The sequence below is a fragment of the Ictidomys tridecemlineatus genome, chromosome 2, assembly GCF_052094955.1.
Source record: "Ictidomys tridecemlineatus isolate mIctTri1 chromosome 2, mIctTri1.hap1, whole genome shotgun sequence".
Classification (NCBI taxonomy): Eukaryota; Metazoa; Chordata; class Mammalia; order Rodentia; family Sciuridae; genus Ictidomys; species Ictidomys tridecemlineatus.
In genome coordinates this window covers 9,102,258-9,120,639 of record NC_135478.1, presented here as the reverse complement: position 1 = coordinate 9,120,639, position 18,382 = coordinate 9,102,258, and the positions used below count along the sequence as shown (strand labels likewise).

Below are 18,382 nucleotides of genomic sequence, written 5' to 3'. Positions count from 1 at the left end.
ATGTCATAGTAGAATATGACAGCCATCCAAGAGGGACAGGCCCTCAACAGACACCAAATTTGTTGCTGCCTTGATCTTGGACTTCCCAGACTCCAGATTTTTTTTTTTTTTTTTTTTTTTTTGGTGCTGGGGATTGAACCCAGGGGCACTAACCACTGAGCAACATCCCTGACCCTTTTTTGTATTTTATTTAGACACAGGGTCTTGCTGAGTCACTCAGCACCTTGCTAAGTTGTTGAGGCTGGTTTTGTACTTGCAGTCCTCCTGCTTCAACCTCCTGAGCTGCTGGGTTTACAGGTGTGCACCACCACACCTTGCAGCCTCCAGATCTTTGAGAAGTAAATTTCTGTTGTTTATCAGCCACGTAGCCTATGGTATTTTGTTACAGCAGTTTAACACAACCTGACACTTGGTAGGTGTCCCATAGTGTTTGTTGAATGAATGAATGAATGTGGCAAGAAGGGAAGCAGATTCCCCTTTCCAGGTTCCTAAGTATCTCTGGGATCCAAAGGTCCCGCAGAGCCACAGTGTCTGGAGCTCCATGTCCTTCTGCTCTCCCTAGTCTCTTCTAAGTTCTTGGGGGTTTGGCACTTGGCACAAGCTCCCAATCAGTCCCTTGCTGCCAGATACTTGGCTTGGAGGTTCCTAGTGTCTCCTAGCATCCTCCTTCCCTCTCACACCCTTGCCCTGTCTCGAGTGCGCTCTGCTCCTCTGGCTATTGTCAGAAACAGGCCAGCTATCCCAGGAACACCTTCATGTGAGGCCCCAGTCATGTATTTCTTTGCCCTAGTGGCTTGTGAGGATTATCTGCATTGGACAGATGAAGAAACAAGAGCACAGAGACATTAATTAACAAAGAAACGACAAGCCATATTTTGACCCAAATTGCTGGCTCTATGGCCACACAACTGCATCTCCACAGTTGTCCTCAGATACACTGTGACAGTACACCCACACCCAGATTCACAGCCATCCAGACCCACAGTCACAGTCCTTCACACCCCACTGCCCGGGGGAGGCAGGCAAGTGGCCAAACTTCTGTTATAAACAGGTTTTTATTAAAGATGAGAAGCCAGATCTTTATTAAAGATGAGAAGGGTGCAGGAAAGGGGGACAATGTCTCCTCTGCCCACTGCATTTGGCTGCTCAGGGTAGGGGAGCCCCCTCTGCTCCACCCATGCCCCCCAAGATGGCACATCTGCATGAGGCTGAGGCATGGGGGGCAGTGTGAAGAACAGGGGTGGGTTCCAAGAAAAAAAAGTTCTTTCCCACAGCCCTAATAAATAACAGAAGGGTTGGGTGGTGCACTGGGCACAGGCAAGGGGAGACACAGCACCCTGAACCCCAAAACATCTGAACTGGGGTAAGCCCTGCTTAAGTAGGGAGTCAGGTGGGACTGGGTGAGAGGGTGCATGTGGGGGAGGGGCTGAGGGAGAAGAGGTACCCCAAGGACCCTGCCATGGGGGAGCCTGCCCCCCACCCTCCAGCTGGACCCTGTGATTCTGAGGACAAAGGATCTGGTAGCAAAGGATGAACCCTTCTCCCCCTCTCCTGTGCGCATACTTAAACACAGGCGGTCCCCCATTGACTGGAATCATACCCACCCACTCTAAAATTCTGAAAGCCCAGGGCTCCTATTGGCCGTTCAGACACTGAATGCAGGCTGGAGTTGCCCTCTTGCCTGAGGATTCTAAGAAGTGAGAGGGAGGCTCCCACTGGCTAGAGTAAACCCCTTTTGGGTAGAATTCTGAACTGGGGGTTCTCATTGGCTGGGCAATGGCCAATTGAGTCAAACTTTAGCCCTTAAAAGAACAATCCTAGGTACAAGGGCCCAACCAGCAGATGTGCCCACTGGAGTGTCCCAGAGGGCAAAAGAGGCAGGGGTTCCCCTCCCCCATATCCTTCCAGCCATCTTCTAATGTCAGGTCCGGCTGGTTTGTGGACAGGAGGCTTTGGCACTCACACAGCACACGCACATACACGTGTGGCAGGGGAGAAAGAGGGACATGGGCAGGTTCTGGGTGGATAGGTGGGCCTCACAGCAGGTGGTCGCGACTGGCAAACAGGTAAGGGCTGAAGTTGTCCCGGTGGAAGGGGGAGGGGTAGAGTCCACTGAGGGTATACAGGTCCCGCAGCAGGGGAGTGGGCAGCAGCAGCTTCCGGCCACGTCCACCGCCCCCGCCTGGCCCCCCAGGTCCAGGAGAGGAAGGTGAGGGGCCCTGGCTGGGAGTTGGTGCTGGAAGGGGCAGGGGCAGTGGTAGGGGCGTTGGCTCAGACCTCAGTCGAGGGCGGGGCACACGAGGTGACGAACACATGGCTGGGGCCCTAGAGGACACACAGCTGGGGATCAGGTGGCCACGGCGGGCGCAGTTCTGCGGCTCTAGAGGGCAGGCATCAGAGAGCAGGGCATTAGAGATCTTGGCAGGGGGCCATGAAAGTCTAGGTGAGAGCGCAGTGGCTGCCCACTGGGAAGTCCCCCTTATTTGTCCCCCCACTGTCCCCACACTCACTGGATGGGGTGAGCCGTGCCGGTGTCGAATGCGGCCTGCAGGTCTCGGATTCCTGAGAAAAAGAGGCAGAGGGAAGGGGCTAGAGGACCCCTGGAACCCACTGTCCACAACCAAGAAAGGCTCTTTAGGCAAAGAAGCCAGTGGAAAAGACAACCAGAGTCCTCTGGATTAATGGTGTCCCCTCAGGGGGCAGAAGGTGTGCACTCCCAGTCTTCAGGGCTGTTCCCTCCCTGAGACCTAGTCTGCAAGTGTGGCTGACCTCTCCACCTCCCCAGGGCCGTGCCATCCCACTTCCTGCCTGTCTTCCTGCTTCCTTGGGCCTTCTCCACCCACCGCCCTCTCCAGCCGGGTACAGCCCCCGGCCCCCCTTACCTGGGCCACACTTAACTTTTCGAGGGGGCTGTCCATGGTGGGGGCCTGGCCCAGGTCCTCCCAGGGGGAGAGCCTTCGGCCAGAGGGAGGCCGGCTCTGGAAATTGTGCACAACACAGGTGACCTGTGACAGAGGGAAAAGGGCCTACTGAGGCCTGAGGCCAATGGCATAGGAGTTACATAAATATTATACCCATTTTTCAGATCAAGAAACTGAGGCTCAGGTTTCCACAAATAGCTAACATTTTGACTGCTCTTGCACTTCACTAAGAGTTAGGTACCCACAGGGCTGGGACTAGGGAGAAGCAAGCAAGGCTGACTGTCAAGGGCAGGATTCACCCTGTTTTCATTATAACTCTTGTGGTTTTGGTTGTTTGGCTTGTGGTTTTTGCTTTTTGTTTCTGCGGTGCTAGGTATGGAAGCCAGGGCCTCACCCATGCTAAGCAAGCGCTCTACCACTGAGCTGACCCCCAGCCCCATTTAAAATTTTAATGTTCTGTATGTTGTGATTACTTGGCATGAATTTTGATTTTTAAAAAGATTTCATTAAGCCAGTGCAGTAATCCCAGCGGCTTGGGAGGCTGAGATAGGAGGATCTCAAGTTTAAAGCCAACCAAGGGGCTAAGCAACTCACTGAAAACCTGTCTCCAAATAAATACAAAATAGGGCTGGGGACGTGGCTCAGTGGTTGAGTGCCTGAGTTCAATCTCTGGTACCAAAAAAGAAAAAAAAGAAAAAAGAAAAAAAGATTTCATTAAATTATTTATCTTGATTTCTGAATGTTTGTCTTCAATTTTGCATCCAAGACAGGGCCTTGCCCTGATCCTGGTCCTGTTACTCCATTTCACAGATGAGAACATACAGGCCTGGGTCAGGTTAAAGGACCTGCCCAAAGTGGATGTGGAGCCCGAGGCCAAGGGGCTGAGAGAGGTCTCCCTTGGAGATGGGTGGGTTTGGGGCTCACCAGAAAGGTAGCGATGGCTGCTCCAGTCAGGAAGCCCGCCAGCACGTCCGACCAGTGATTGCGGTACTCGGCCACGCGGACCACGCCCACCAGGAAAGCGGGGCACAGCAGGGCCAGGCAGAGGGAGGGTTTAACCAGGCGGGAACCCTTCACGCGGAACACGAGGGTAACATACATCTGTGGGAACCAGACTGATCAGAGGACACACTGAAGTGAAGTCGACCAACCCTCGGGGACACTGTCTTTCAGGCTGAGAAACACGATCAAACTTTGGGGCTGGAGGGCGCCATCCAGGGCTACAGGCACAGAGTAAGGGACTCCAGGGTTCAAGGAGCTCTTGCAGAATAGGGGTGTGACTGAAATGGCAACTAGAGGGATCAGGAGTTGGGGTCCTGGAGTCCCACGCACACAGTCTGCTGGGCTAGGGGAATGTGACCAGAGCTCCAAAGAGCAGAGGTCGGGACCTGGGGCCCTTGTACTACCTGGACAAAGTCCCAGACGCTTACTGGGTGCGGATGGGATTAGGACGTGGCCACAGAACAAGAGAGGAGTCAGGGCCAAAGGGGCAGCTCTAAGAGCTTCAGCGGGTAGCATGCCCAGCCCCACGAGGCCACTGCTAGGTTAGAACATCATCCCAGAGACCAGAAAAAGGAACCAAGCAACAGAGGTTGCGACTAGGGAAAAACAGGACAGAGTTAGAGATCCAGGGCAACAAGGGGCGGGCCAAGGCCCAGGGGAAGGGCTGACGCCCACCGTCTAGCCCCCACCTACTCTTCAGGGCCTGTTGCCTTGTGGGAACAGAGCAGAGTTCCACACTCCCAGGACAGCCTCCTGATCCCACAGTGTGGCGGCAAGAGCCTTCTTTGGGCATGGCGTTACCAGGGCAGGAGCCATGGTTAGACACCAAGGGCAGGTCCTGTGGCCAGGACCCAGGGGAGGAGTCAGGGACCCTAACCATAGACTCCGCCCTAGGACGGGATCCTAACACCTGGGCGTGGTCTCATGGAGCAGGAGGTGGTGAGAAATCTAAGGCTCCAGGCCTGGAAGCCTCCTGACGGCAGCCCACCTCAAGCGCTTGTTCCCGACCCCTCTGCTCCTCCAGGTGCTCACCGCCGTATAGGTGACCGCGTAGGCGCAGAGGGCTGCATCCTTGCAGGGAAAGGCGCGGCGCGCAGCAGCCACGAGGCTGGGGCTACCTGAACAGGCACCTTGGTCAGTGACAAAGCGGTCAGGCCCTGGACGGTCAGGTGAGGGTGGTGAGCAGCCCAGGGCGGTGTAGTTGGGGCGGCACACTGACAGGAAGTGTGGCGTGGGGTTGCCAGTCACCACCTGCCCCGCATTGGCGAAGATGGTCGTGGTAAAGAGGCCGAAGGAGTACACGCCTGGTGGGGGAAGGAAAGGGGTTCATGTCCCCAGTCCTGATGCCCAATGGCCCTCCCCCTGAAAGCCCCCAGTCTCCACCAGCTGCTTGTCTCCCTGTTCCTAGGAGCACCTTTAAAGCACACCTGGGACCATATTATACCTGGGCCAAGGTCCCCCTTCTTTGGGGACCACCATGAAGGACCTCAGGGCCTCCTACCCCTGGAACTTTCACTGTAAGAACATGTGGCCTCTGTCCCTCTCAGATTATCCTATGTCAAGAGTGGCCTTGCCTTGGAATCCCATTACAGCAGAGGCTGGACCCTGTAACCAGCCTCCCATCAGACTAGGCCCAGGCCTGGGACCGCCTGAGAAAACCCTAAGGATGGCTGGGCCTCCTTATGCCTGCCCCACTTTTGCTGAGTTGATCCCTCTTCCCCTGGGGCCCTAATCAGCCAGAGCTGCATCTCCAGCCCTCTGCCACTGGAGCCATGCTCAGATATTCGCTCTACTCCCAGCCCCATGACCAACTGTGACTGGGGCCCCAGGTAATGTGACTGGGAGTCTCATCTGCCTGCTCCGAGGCCCCCACTGTGTTTGGCCACAGGCATGGCGCCTTCTGTGCCCAAGACTCCCCGTGTTCCATTTTTGGGCCCTTTTCCTCCAGGTGCCATTGTAGTTGGGTTAGGCCCCTCCAAGTCCCCCAGAACCTCCATTTTATTTCTAACTGAACCCAAGTCCCTCCTTGCCCCCTATAGTCTCCATCACGCCAACTGGAAGACTTTTTCCTTCATACCCTGAATTCTCTGATGGCAGAACCAGTCCTTCTCCCTTTGCCTCTGCGACTGCCTCCCCCTTTCCTATTACTACAGGGCTGACCATGGGCTGAGGCTCTCACCCAGGAAGCGAACCAGCCTCCGCAGCGGGGGGCTGAAGCGGCAGCAGGCCCCTGACACGATGGTACTCTCCCCGATGACGGGGCTGGCAGAGGGTGGTGCGGGGAAAAAGGCACGTGCCAGCTCCCCCAGCAGGATCTGTGGACAAGACCAAGGTGGGGTCTCCCTGGCCTTCAGGCCCATATTTCCACCAGCCCATGTGGCCTTTTGGCCTCCTGGGAGGTCCTCTCCAGGGTCTGACCAAGGCAACCCACACCATCTCACCGTAAGGGTGGGCCCAGCAGTGACCAAGGCATAGATGAGGGCGGGGGGTGCTCGGCTGGCAGCCTCAGGCCCCGGATAGGGCTTGGCGTAGGTGCTGTCATAGCAGAAGAACCCCTGGGTGTGCACGGGGAAGGTGTCTGTGAACTCCAGGCGGTAAGCAAGCAGAACCACAATGCCCAGCAGCACTGACTGCACCAGCCAGGGCAGGAGAGAGCAGAGAGAGAAGAGAAGGTCAGAGGCTCTGCGGCCAAGGAGACAGAGAAAGAGAAAGGAGGGAAACAGACATGGAAGATGAAGAGGGACCACGACAAGGAGGGAGGCAAAGAACAGAGGGGAAGGAGGGAAGAGAGAGAGGGACTTGGGAAGAACAGAGAGATGAGGACAGAAGTGAGAGAAGACAGGAGAGGGGAAAGAAGAGGAAAGAGAAGGGGGTGGGAGAGAAAAGGGAAGAAGAGGGAATGAGAGAGAGGAGGGAGGGTAGTGATTATGAAGGAAGAGTGAGAACAGGGCCCAGGCTCAAAACAGAAAGACAGACACACCCAATGGGATTACACCTGAAATTATACTGTGGAGAAGCTTCCCACTAAGCCTTTTTCTGTGAATTGATATATTTTACATTCCTAAGAGCCCTTGGAGAGAGGGACTCTAGTACACCCATTTAAGGATGAGGAAACTGAGGCTCAGGTGCCAACACACTTAAGAGTCCTGAAGTATGGATGGGCAAGGCAGAGTGGGATTAGAACTCAGAGAAGGACACTTTCTGAGCCCAAGCTTGTAATCACTTCTCAAGAGAAGGGGGTCAGCAATGGAGATCCTGGGGTAACAGGAAGAGATTAGGAAGAGATGGAATAATGGATCCAGGTGGGGACCTGGCAAAAGAAGGGAGACTGAGGTTGGGCAGAGATAGAAGAGACAGGAAGATAGGTTCTGGGGTCCTCACCTCCACAAAGACAAAGCAGGGAATGATGGAGAAACTCCTCTTCGGGTGAGGTCTCCCTCCCGCCATAGTGAAGGCTGGGCCTGCAGAGCGGGGGCAGGGAGTGGGACCGCCAGGGCAACCACTGGGACCCTGGCTTCATCCCTGTGGCCACAGGGACCACTGGTTCTGCCCCTTGAGCCTTCTGGACAGCTTTGTACAATCCAGGTCCTACTTCATTGGCCCCTGGGATACTCCACTCCAACACCACCTTTAGCCTGTCAGGGACCCCAAAGATTCTACAGTGGTCCCCTTCTACAGCCTTCAGAGCTGGTAACCAGAGGCCTTTTAGGAGGACCCTCCCCACTTGGCCTTTAGAAGGGCTCCTCCATGACACCCACCCCCACCAGGTTTTAGGGGATTCCTCGCTCTTTCCCTGGGGAACTCCATGCTCCATGCCCCCAAAGCCTGCTGGGTCCCTCCGTGAGGCCCTTTTCCCATGGCCTCCTTGGGGGTCCCCTCCTCAGTCCCCACGGGCTGTGGTATCTGGTGCGGGCTGATAGCCAGGCTCGCCTCCTCTCCCAGCTGCTTTCCCTCCTCCCCCACCTCCCAGCCAGCTGCCTCTCCCCTTCCCTCCGCCAACCCTCTAACCTCGGTCCCCAGACTTCAGGGGCCAACAGTCACACCAGCTCACACCCATTCTCCCACCTGAACTCACCTGTGAAAATGCCCTAGGGCTTCTGACAGGCTGCCGCCACAACCACGGACTCACAGCCACTCCTGGTAGCCAGCAGGGCAGGGACAGTCACCCCCATTGTGAAGATGTGGAAACTAAGGCCCAGGTAGGCAAGGGTAGGCACTCTGGGTCCAAAGCTCCATCCACGAGGCTCGTTCTGCCATGTGACATGAAGGATAAGGGTCACCAGAAGCCCCAGATGCCCCCAGAGTCACCCACACTAGCACCCTCAGTGTACAACCCAATCACAGCTTCCAATCCCAAATACTGCACCCCCAAGACATTCATTCATCCATCCCAATGAGGACCAAGAGCACAATGCTGGGCGCCTGCCTCATGGTGAACAAGACAGGGCGCTCATTCACACAGGTACCCAACACCCACAACCTTCTAACAGCATTCACACACACACACCAGGCACAGCATGCACACGGCCCGTCATGGACACCCACACAGATCAAACACGTCCCCCCACACAGTCACATAGTCAGGGAGACCAGGAGACCCTATACATGTCACAGCTACAAGAACAGCCCCACACAAGTCCTCATCCTGTCACAGTCATGGAAGTAGACTCAGGCTGCCAACACACTTAAGAGTCTCAGTATAGAGAACCACCGTACACAATGGGAGTCACAGACCGGGTCACAGAGTCACACCCCCAGTTACAAGGCTTTCAGTGACAGCCACACACATTAACAGTCTCTCACCCATTCTGACAGTCACTGGAGAGACAACGAGTCATCCACAACCACAGCCACATGGTCACACAAGGGCATATCCATGGACCATGACAAAGACTCACATATGGCCACATAAGGCATACAATCAAGACCCAAGCCAGTAAACAGCCACACACTCACATCATCAGAAAGAACACACAACAGCAGCCACACAATAACACACACACAACCATACTGACACCAAGACAGCCACACACAGTAAAAGCAATCACAGTGCCGCCAAATAGAAGCCACAACGAGACACACACACACACACACACACACAATCTGAGTGACACTGACAGCAGCAGCCACACGATAGAGCACACACACACACGGACACACCCGAAGTCACACAATCACTGCCATACAACCACACAATTACACAACCGCACACTGACACACAATGACAACCACACAATCAGTCACCCTCAGCCACCCTCACCACCGTCGCTTGGCTCCTGACGTAGAGTCCTCTACCCATGCTCCCCTCCCCCAGCCCGGTCTGAAGCCCCAGCTCGCCGCCTCCCTTCCCCCTCCCGGTGCTGGACCCGATGGGACCCAACCTCGGAAACCGGAGTCCGGGCCTCGACCAGCAGATGGAAGATGGGAAGCCCCCGGAGGGGATGGGGGGGGAGAGGACGCCCCAGGCCCCCCTCACCCGGTGCAGCCGCCGCCGCCGCCTGAGCCCCCGCTCCGCACAGACGGCCCGGGTGCGGCGGGGCAGACAGACGGACGTCTGGCCGCGGTGACGGACGCGGAGACGGAGATACTGTCGGGCCGGCGGGGCGGGGCGGCGCAGGCTCCGCGGCCGCGGGAGGGGCGGGGCCTCCGGAGCCTCATTTGCATCGTCCAAGGGGCGGGGCCTTGCGGCGCCTCCGGAGCGTGTCGGGGAGGGGCCTCGGTTGCTCCTGGGAGCGGGGCAACTTAGCACAGATGAGGGTGGGAACGGAAGGACGGGGGCGGAGGAGGAGGACCCTGGGGTGGGAGGCCTCGAGAACGGGAGGGCGGGGCTTCCCAGAGTGACGCTGAACCCCTCACGCCCTCTCTGGGCCTCAGTTTCCCCATTGGGCATTTGTAGCAATTTGTAGCAGAGGGCCAGATCCTTAGGACTCCCCAGAAAGGAAAGGCCCTGTGGCCAGTGTGGAAGAAATTTCTGGTCACTCGTGTCTGGACATACTGACCCCTGACCTTGTCATATACTAAATCTGGTCTCACACTACCCCCTGACTCTAGCCCGCACATTTCCAACAGTCCCTGGGGTCTCTACACCTTTCCTGACACTGCGAAGTAAATGGTGGGAGGAAATAGAGGGAGGGCCCAGGAAGGACGGGAGCAAGCCCTCAGGGGTGGAGGAGGATCTCGGCTAGTTTATTCTCTGTCTGGAGGGGTCTTCAGGAAGAGCAGTCCCGGCTGCTCAATCTGTGGAGAAAGAGGGCGGGGTCAGGGCCTGGCCTGGCCCAGGGGACTCCAGGGCTTCAGGTCAGGGGCAAGATGCCCAAGGAGGGAGCTGGGTTGGTCTTGAGGGTCTATGCTGTTGGAACCAAGGGCAGGCCAGAAGGGAAATGGGTGGGGTGGGGGTCAGGGAGGATCCTCACCGTGTGGAAAGGATCGGCTCTTGCCGAATTGTGGCTTATCAGAGTCTGAATCTGAGTCCCAGGAGGGGAGTGGAGGGCTCAGGCACCGGTGCCCATTGTGGCCTGTGGAAGAGACATTGTGGCCCTTCACACATGAGCTCTGAATGTGACCCTGAATGACCCCTGGATGAAACCTCCCATAAGTCCTTAATGTGACTTCAGAACATTACTTAATGTAACCCTAACCGTAACCCTAACTCTAAAATAAGACCCAACACCTGGGCGTGATGGCACATCCCTATAATCTCAATGACTTAGGAGGCTGAGGCTGGAGGATCACAAGTTTAAGGTCAGCTTCAGCAACTCAGGGAACCCCTGCCTTAAAATGGACCTCTAACTGCTGGGATGTGGCTCAGTGGTTAAGCACCCCTGGGTTCAATGCCCAGTACTGGGGGGAAAAAAAAGATCTAAATCTCGAAAGATGTGACTCTCTAATAGAACCTCTGAACATGACCCCATTAAGCAAAGCTGGCTAATGACTCCACCCCCCACTTGTGAGTGATGCTCAGTCTCCTCACCCCTGAGGCTTGAAGCCCGGGGGTGGACCCCCGAAGACATAGTAAGGCCATCAATGGAGTTCTGCAGCCCATGAACAGCAGACCTATGGGAGATAGAGAGATGTGGATCCCCCAAGACACGGGACTGCTCCGGGTGGGGACTACAGCAGGGGGAACCCTAGGGGAGGTGAGTCCTGTGGGGAGAGGGAGGTCTGAACTCAGATGGGTTCCAGGTTCCAGTGGTCACTGCCAGATGGAACTGGAGGGAGCTGGTCAGATGAGGCTCAGCAGTTAGAGGTCAGACCGAGGGCTGGGCATCACCATATGTCACTCAGTTCCTTCTGGAGGTCATCCTTCCAGCAGCCATTGCCCCCCAGTGGCACCTCCTCAGTCTCTGGCCAGGCAGATGGATCAAACCCCTGCTGCTTCATCTTGGTCAGGACCTGGGATCCGCAGGGATGAGAGATCAGACACAATGATAATAATGACGATGGTGAAAGGGGACCATTATGAGAACTTATTATATGCCAGGATGCATTCAAAGCACTTAACCTTCATGAACCCAGCTACACGATCAGGGAGAGCTATGTCATTATTATACCCATGACACAGAGGAACAAATTGAGGCCCAGAAACACAAAATGACTTACCTGTGCTTGCACAGTGATAAGTGGCAGAGCTGGGATTTGAACCCAGCCTCCAGTCTGATGGCAGAGGCTGGTAGAGACCCCACACTCCCGCCTTGCCCAGGGTCCCCCATCTGCTCCGCTCACCTTGCGGCATTTCACCTGTGTCTTCTGCATTTTCTGGATGTTCACCAGGTTCTGCGCGATCTCCTCCTCCTGTGCCTCTGTGGGGGGAGGGGGCTCAGGGGGACAATCACAGCATCAGGTCCCCCCTCTTGGCTGCAGGCTCCAGGTACTCACGGAGCTTCTGATAGATGAAGGTCACCTCCTCCCGTACCAGCTCCAGCTCCTCCCACAGGAACTTCTTGCTGAGGGGACAGGGCAGACTAGACCTTCTCCCAGGTCTCCCTTGCCTCCCAGGACCCCATCTGTTCCCCCACACACACCTGCCTACCTTCCTCTTACTACTGTCCCTCTACCTCCCACTCCTCTCCTCCTGACCACTCTTCTCAGCCTCTCCACTCTGTTGGCCTCCATCTTCCTGCCTCCTTCCCCCCTCAGCCTCCCATACCACCCCAGCCTCCTCAGTCCCTAGCCTGTTTCCCCATCCCACCTCCAGCTTCCGGTCTCCCCTGCCTTCTGGTCTCCCAGCCTCCCCAGCACCCTCTCCCCAGCCACCAATCTCCCCTGAGCCACTCATCCCTTCCTCTCATCCCCAAGCCTTTCACTAAGCCCTCATCCCCTTACCCAGGCCTCTCCCTGTCCCTCTTCCTGGCCTTCCCTGCTTCTCATAGCCGTCAGGCTGCCCTCCTGTCAACACCCACCTGTCCCTGATTTCTTGGGCCAGCAGCTGCAGGCAGCGAGTGGTGCGGACCCGCTGCACTTCCTCACTGTCACGCAGGGTCTTCTGCAGCCCCCTAAGGCCTTGGGCCAGCGCCCCATAGAGCTCCTGCCGGCCCTGCTCTGTGTCCCACTTCTGCCCGTCCTTCTCTCCCTGGCGGCCCACAGGGCTCAGCACCTCTGCAGAGAGGTGGGGACCTTGACTGAGCCCTGAGGTCAGTTTTAAGCCCAGCTTGCCCTAATCTTGGCCTGACAGGGACCTGGAACTCAGACTGGCTGACCCTGACAGAACTACCCGCCAGCCTGACCTTGACTCCCATCCAGTCCTTACCTTCAAGCTGCTGGATTTTGATTTGTTGCAAGCAGCTCTCCTTCTCCAACATGGTCACAGAGTGGTTCAGGAACTCAAAAGCCTGTGAGGGAAGAGGTCAGGCCTGGGGTAGGAAGGAGGGCAAAGTGGGGCAGAGGTTGCTGAGGATGGGGCCAGGGTGGTTTACCTTGGTCTGAGCCTGTAGCTGGCTCTTGAGTGACTCTAGTTCACATCTCAGGAGCTTCTGGGAGTCAGGAATCATCATCGTGGACTTAGCTGTGGGCAGAAGTAAGGGTGAGCTGGGGTGGGGACAAGGGCAGCACAGAATCAGCAGAGGCTCAGAGTAGGGCTAGAAGCTGGGGTAGAGTACAGATTGGGGGTCTGCTGAAGCTGGAGCAGGGGTGAATGGTTAGTGATAACGGTGGTCATCTGCAGGGCAGAGGGTGGAAGGGGAACAGCCAGGTCTTTCCCACAGTTACATTGGGAAGGAGGGTTCTTACCTTTGACTTTGGAAGAGCTGGTCTCCAAGGGCTTCTAGGGAAGGGGGACAAGAAGGGAGTGGAAATTTGGCCCAATTTGGAAGGTTGGACAAGAGTTGGGTCTTCTGAGATATAGGTGTCCCAAACCACAAGCGCTGGCAAAGCTGCCTCCAGGCACATCTGACTTGCACATGCTCAGAATGCACTGTGTGGCACATCCCACATGTGTGTAGACCTGTAAGTTGCCCCTGATAGCAGATGCCAGCCCTGTCCCTGGTTTGGGCTCAGGTGATGGCCCTCCTCCGTAGGGGCAAACAGCCTTGACAATGTCTGCAGTGGGCATCAACGGCACTACACACGGTTGCCAACATACAGACCCCCCAGACATCCAACCTCAGGCATAGCCATGCATGCTAGGTTGTAAGACCCAGGCATCCATTTGCTCACATTTTGACATACAAGCCAAATCACAGCCAGAGATACAGCAAAACAAACAAACAAACAAAAACCCCACCAAATACACATGACTGCACATCCCTTCCATCCACTCCTTACATTATGGAGATCCTGATGAGAGGAGGACGCTGTTCTAGGTGCTGAACACGTATAGCTTGAGTACCCTTGAAGGTCCCCCTGCCCCATAACCCCTTCCCTAAGTCCCACAGAAGTATACTGCAGTGTTTTCCTAGACTGAAGGGGTTTCCTGGGTGGGGTGACCTTGGCTGTGTTTTGATGCCTCTTCAGAAGATCCTGGTCATTACAGTGCTCCTGCTGGTCTGGGTTAGAAATGGAGGGAGCCCCATGTGGCTGAGGTCCCGAGCCCCACCCTGGTTTCCAATCTATAATCCTCACTGTGTCCTCAGAGGCAGTAGGTTCCAAGGTCTCTGGTTCTGTGGTCCTGGTCCAATAACTCCTACAGTCCACAGCTTTGTCTGAAGAAGACCCTAGTGGGGAGGACTTCCTTGAGGGACAGGCCAGAGCATGCCTTGCATCCCCAGCCCCTCCCCTCTCCAGCCTGAAGGCAGCCCCTCAACAAACTCACACTTCCCATAAGCAGGCAAACACACGTTGGAGGTTGAATGAGAAGGGGAGTGAGGGGGTACAGAGTAGTCCTGGTCCAGGGGTAGGCCAGCCAAAAGAGGGTCACTGTGAAGAGGGGGACAGAAGTTTCTTTGAGACCACCCCTCGTATCCCAACACTCCAGACCCTCCCTGACAACCCAGAGAGGCCTCAGCTCTGAATACCCAGCCTCTCAGTTATGGCAGGAGCTGAAGCTGGATGAAAGATGATCCCAGTCCCAGAGGTTAGGTGGGGCAACAAGGAGGACCTAGAAGACTCCAAAGAAATAAGGCCTTGGAAGAGATGCAAAGGACCTTAATACTGGCCCTTAAGGGGAGGCTATTCCTGGAAGGAAATAGCATGTGCAAAGGCTTGGAGATGTAGAACCTCATATTCTATGTTGGTAAATTCAGGATGGCTGAAGGCAGCATCCAAAAGAAACAGCAAGAAGTCAGTAGAACAGCTCAGCTAAGGCACTGAAGCCAAGCACAGGAGTTTGGGCCTGGCCCTACAGGTGAATAAGACCCGTAGTGGGTGAGCAGGAGAGGCAGGACATATCTATTCAATACATGTTAGCTCAATTTGAGCCCAGGCCTGTGCCAGCTAAGGCTCGGAACAGGAAATAACTTAGCTCTGGATCTCACATGGCCCCTCCTGTAGAATCAGAGCTGACACAGATGGAAAGACCTGGGGCAGATCTATTTGGAAAAACTTCCAGGTGAAGGGCACCTTGCCCTGGATTACACTCAGCCAGTTCTTCAAACTTTTCTACCTTCCTCTTCTGTTGCCCTTGCTGAACCCTCTGCCTGGTGTCCTTCCTCTGGCCCAGTCTACCTGGAGGCTCCTACAAAACCCTACTCCACACACCATTGGAAAACCTCTATTAATCCTTTTTCTTTTTAGGCTCATATCTTCTGAGTGTTCACTAAATCTTCACACCAACCCTGTAATGCACAGGTTATTCTGCCTGAAATTTTCTAGGGACCCCTTCAAGAGACACTGATTTAGGGAGATCCTCATCTTCTGAGGCAGGAGAGCATCAGGATAAGAAATGACACCCTCCAGCTGGACGGTCTGGATTCAAATCCCAGCTCTGCTGCTTCCCAACTGTGTGGTGTTGGAGAATTCTCGGGCTTCTCTATGCCTCAGAGTGTCTCCAACCACGAAAATAGGGTACCACTGTATCCATTTTACGGGGTTGGCATGATTCAGTATATTGATCCATGTCAATGCTGGCAGTTTAACATAGTGGTGATGGACCTAAAGACCATGGGGGATCTGAGAGATTTGGAGGGGGAAAAGGAAAGCCATATCTGAACCTCAGCTGCAGGAAGTCCTGCCTACCCTTCCCTGCCCACCAAAGTTGATGGATTCTTCCGACATCCTCCCGGGAGAATTCTTTGGGAAGGGGGCGGGGTCAGCAGCCTGGGGGCCCCGCCCCCAGGTCGTGAATCCTGCCCTAGACAAGCTCCGGACTGCCTTCCATCCCTACCTACCGCATACCACCAACCTGTTCATGCTCTCCCATCAGGGACTGCGAAGCCAGTCCCCAGCTGTGACGCTGAAATTTGATCCTATGGGGGCACCATCGTATTTCCTAGGCGCGGAGGCCTAGGAAAGAGTCACAGAGAGGGGTGTGGCCGGCGTTTTAGCTCCGCCCTCCGCCGAGGGATCCGAAGGCCTATTTGGTGCCTTCGTAGCCGCGATGTCATTGGATGAAAGCCTGGAGCGGGGGCGGGATTCCAGGCTGTTTCTCGCTAGCCGATTACTCAATCCCTGGAGGGCGGGACGGGGGCTGCAGAGCTACGATCCGATTGGTTTCGGGCTCAGCTGGAGGCGGGACGAGTCCTTGGTTGGGGCGGGTCCCGACGCGAGGCTGCAGGCTGCCCGGGAGGTCCGCGGTCCGCGCCAGAGCGCGGGAGAGAGGTACGGCGTTCGGACGGTACGGCCCTGGAGACTGGTCCCAGCGCCTGCGGTCTCCGACTCCGGGGGCTCCGGGCAGAGGCCCGGGCTCCCGACAGTGGGGTCGGTGTCCTCGCATGAGGTTTGGGTTTTCCCAGGAGAGACGAGGCCTTCGGGAGAATATGGGAGAGGGTCTTCATAGGATATGTCGGGTCCTGTTGGAGAGGAGGGGGCGTTGGCTGTTAGAACTGGATCCCCGGAGGGATACTTAGGGTGATCTCTGAAGACCTAGGGCTGCAGCCTTGAGCTGTTGGGACCGACATTTGAGGGTCTCGGAGGTGGCAGGAGTGTTGGGGTAGTCTAGGGAGCCTGAGATCTCGAGTGCTGACATTTGGTGAGTTGGGGTCCGGGTTGTCACGGGACTGCTTTGGGTCTTCCCACCCCCACTCCTGGGCTGCTTTCCCTGGACAGCTGTTGGATCGACTGTGACCCTCACCCTGAGCAGCCTCACAGAGTTTAAGGCCACAGGGCAAAGGTAAAAAAACCCTGAATCACTTGGTGCCTGTTCCCAGGGCAACAAGATGGAGGAAGGCGGGAACCCAGGAGGACTGATTAAGGTGGTCCATCTACTGGTCTTGTCAGGTGCCTGGGGCATGCAAATGTGGGTGACCTTCGCCTCAGGTAGGGACCCTCTTTGGGGCCATCATGGATACCCAGGGTGGGGATCAAAATGGGAGGGGAACCTGGAAGTGTCCTAATAGGCATGTGGTCCCCTACCTCACAGGCTTCCTGCTTTTCCGAACCCTTCCCCGACATACCTTCGGCCTCGTGCAGAGCAAACTCTTCCCTTTCTACTTTTACATCTCCATGGGCTGTGCCTTTATCAACCTCTGCATCTTGGCTCCACAGCGTGCCTGGGCTCAGCTTACATTCTGGGAGGCCAGCCAGGTACGCAGTCTTGAGTGCCACTATCTTCTGGAGACTTGTTTCCAAGATCCCAATGACCACCTATGATCATCCCTTTGAGGAAGAAAGAAATCATGCCCCTTCTTCCTGGTGGAGACAGAGTTGGGCACTGGCTATCCTTGAGCAGTGCACAGTCTACACAACTGTCCCCAGCAGTCCTGTCTGTCCTCCAGTATCTCTCTCTTGGCTGCTGCTCCCTCTCTTCCCCATGGCTGGGCCTGTTGCCAAGCTGAGGTGACTCAGCTGTGCTGGGACTCTGACCCCAGCTCATTGTTTAAAAACCAGCCCAACTGGGGATTTAGGGTTCCCTACCCCATTCACACATGTCCCCAGCCATGAGGCAAGGGACCATCTCTGCATCTCGGATTTCTCTACCTTGTTCTCCCTCTGCCCACTATGTTTCTCAGATGTGGGCAGGTTAGGCCTGACAGGTGTGTCAGAATAATCTAGAGACAGAAGAGGATTATGGGTGACTAGAATTTCACAGATGTTTTAGTCACTTCCTGTGGACCCAAGTTGTGGAGTCTGGGCTGAGGCTAGAGGAGAGATGGGCTTTATGTTTTGGGATAATGAGGAGTCAGTCAGTTCTCTGTCCTAATTTTGGGAAAAGAGATCCTGCCCTTAGATAGCCATAGTTTGGGGGAACACAGGAGATGGGGAGACAAGCCCCTGCCTTGGGGACTTTCAGTCTGGGTGTCAGAGGAGAGAGGCTCAGGGGGAATAGAGGAGATGGAGCCACCCCCACGGCCTTTCCTTAGGGGCCACCAGCTTCAGGTTGTCTTTCTGGGTTCAGGGAAGCGGGGGGCTGGCTTTGATTCAGTGCTGTCTTGATACCATTGTGGACTGTGAGGATGCAGACGGCCCTCCCCAGAGCCCCTCCCACCCCCAGGCACCGCTTACCTTCTCTTCCCGCTGCGCTTGCCAGCTCTGCCTGCAGCTCCTGAGCCTCACCCTGGCTACCATCAATGCCCACTGGCTGGAGCCGCACACTACAGCTGCTATGTGGGCCCTGCAGATTGTGGAGAAGGAGCAGGGCCTAGGCGGGGAGGTGCCCGGCAGCCTCCAGGGCCCCGACCCCTACCGCCAGCTGCGGGAGAAGAACCCCAAGTACAGTGCTCTCCGCCGGAACTTCTTCCACTACCATGGCCTGTCCTCTCTTTGCAATCTGGGCTGTCTCCTGAGCAATGGGTTCTGCCTCGCTGGCCTTGCCCTGGGCCTCAGGAGCCTCTAATATGGACCCTGAATGTCAATAAATGCTTCTTTGGAGATGGCTTCTGTCGTTTTCTCGCCCTATGAGAAGCAGGGATGTGTGTGTTCAAGGGTAACCC

General features: G+C 55.8%; 4 protein-coding genes across 15 annotated transcripts in view; 2 read left to right on the top strand and 2 right to left on the bottom strand.

The window, feature by feature from the left end:
- The window catches only part of Rab3d (RAB3D, member RAS oncogene family), a 35,036-nt gene that overhangs the window by 5,698 nt on the left and 10,956 nt on the right, over positions 1 to 18,382 (top strand). The gene's annotated exons all lie outside the window — the stretch shown is intronic.
- Positions 1,037 to 10,129, bottom strand: Plppr2 (phospholipid phosphatase related 2). Of its 6 annotated transcripts, none has more exons than XM_078036404.1 (10): positions 9,305 to 10,124; positions 7,999 to 8,173; positions 7,305 to 7,384; positions 6,365 to 6,478; positions 6,103 to 6,238; positions 4,956 to 5,227; positions 3,846 to 4,022; positions 2,883 to 3,005; positions 2,511 to 2,562; positions 1,037 to 2,380 (listed from the first exon to the last, which is right to left on the bottom strand). In XM_078036404.1, the coding sequence occupies exons 3-10, from the start codon at positions 7,368 to 7,370 to the stop codon at positions 2,037 to 2,039; spliced, it is 1,284 nt and encodes a 427-aa protein (XP_077892530.1). In that variant the 5' UTR covers positions 7,371 to 7,384; positions 7,999 to 8,173; positions 9,305 to 10,124; the 3' UTR covers positions 1,037 to 2,036. The 6 variants fall into 6 exon arrangements, with proteins under 6 accessions (XP_077892530.1, XP_013218698.2, XP_077892525.1 ...); XM_013363244.4 differs by having other exon boundaries at positions 6,365 to 6,553; positions 9,305 to 10,123; XM_078036399.1 differs by having other exon boundaries at positions 6,365 to 6,553; positions 9,400 to 10,123.
- Positions 10,089 to 15,856, bottom strand: Ccdc159 (coiled-coil domain containing 159). 4 transcript variants are annotated; one of them, XM_013363256.4, is made up of 13 exons: positions 15,697 to 15,856; positions 14,170 to 14,273; positions 13,683 to 14,071; positions 13,149 to 13,182; positions 12,836 to 12,924; positions 12,670 to 12,751; positions 12,323 to 12,518; positions 11,799 to 11,866; positions 11,646 to 11,722; positions 11,194 to 11,315; positions 10,894 to 10,976; positions 10,337 to 10,438; positions 10,089 to 10,160 (listed from the first exon to the last, which is right to left on the bottom strand). In XM_013363256.4, exons 1-13 carry the CDS (start codon positions 15,702 to 15,704, stop codon positions 10,156 to 10,158), a joined length of 1,359 nt encoding a protein of 452 aa, XP_013218710.2. In that variant the 5' UTR covers positions 15,705 to 15,856; the 3' UTR covers positions 10,089 to 10,155. The 4 variants fall into 4 exon arrangements, with proteins under 4 accessions (XP_013218710.2, XP_077892552.1, XP_040146362.2 ...); XM_078036426.1 differs by having other exon boundaries at positions 13,980 to 14,071; XM_040290428.2 differs by lacking the exon at positions 15,697 to 15,856 and having other exon boundaries at positions 13,683 to 14,084.
- On the top strand, positions 15,980 to 18,320 carry Tmem205 (transmembrane protein 205). 4 transcript variants are annotated; one of them, XM_005336162.5, is made up of 4 exons: positions 15,980 to 16,112; positions 16,661 to 16,769; positions 16,873 to 17,036; positions 17,980 to 18,320. In XM_005336162.5, the coding sequence occupies exons 2-4, from the start codon at positions 16,670 to 16,672 to the stop codon at positions 18,283 to 18,285; spliced, it is 570 nt and encodes a 189-aa protein (XP_005336219.1). In that variant the 5' UTR covers positions 15,980 to 16,112; positions 16,661 to 16,669; the 3' UTR covers positions 18,286 to 18,320. The 4 variants fall into 4 exon arrangements, with proteins under 4 accessions (XP_005336219.1, XP_005336217.1, XP_040146370.1 ...); XM_005336160.5 differs by having other exon boundaries at positions 16,016 to 16,128; XM_040290436.1 differs by having other exon boundaries at positions 16,080 to 16,211.

Bases quoted from the DNA above. Each gene is read 5' to 3' on its own strand.
- Tmem205 (XM_005336162.5), top strand. From the start codon at position 16,670: ATGGAGGAAGGCGGGAACCCAGGAGGACTGATTAAGGTGGTCCATCTA. The intron at 16,770-16,872 runs GTAGGGACCCTC...CCTACCTCACAG, and splicing joins GTGGGTGACCTTCGCCTCAG to GCTTCCTGCTTTTCCGAACC. The intron at 17,037-17,979 runs GTACGCAGTCTT...TGCGCTTGCCAG, and splicing joins CATTCTGGGAGGCCAGCCAG to CTCTGCCTGCAGCTCCTGAG.
- Ccdc159 (XM_013363256.4), bottom strand. The intron at 14,072-14,169 runs GTGAGTTTGTTG...CCTCCCCACTAG, and splicing joins TTTGCCTGCTTATGGGAAGT to GGTCTTCTTCAGACAAAGCT. The intron at 11,867-12,322 runs GTGGGTGTTGAC...CTGTCCCCTCAG, and splicing joins GCCCAAGAAATCAGGGACAG to CAAGAAGTTCCTGTGGGAGG.
- Plppr2 (XM_013363244.4), bottom strand. From the start codon at position 7,370: ATGGCGGGAGGGAGACCTCACCCGAAGAGGAGTTTCTCCATCATTCCC. The intron at 6,239-6,364 runs GTGAGATGGTGT...TCTTGTCCACAG, and splicing joins CTGCTGGGCCCACCCTTACG to ATCCTGCTGGGGGAGCTGGC. The intron at 4,023-4,955 runs GTGAGCACCTGG...TGGTTCCCACAG, and splicing joins ACGCGGTCACCTATACGGCG to ATGTATGTTACCCTCGTGTT.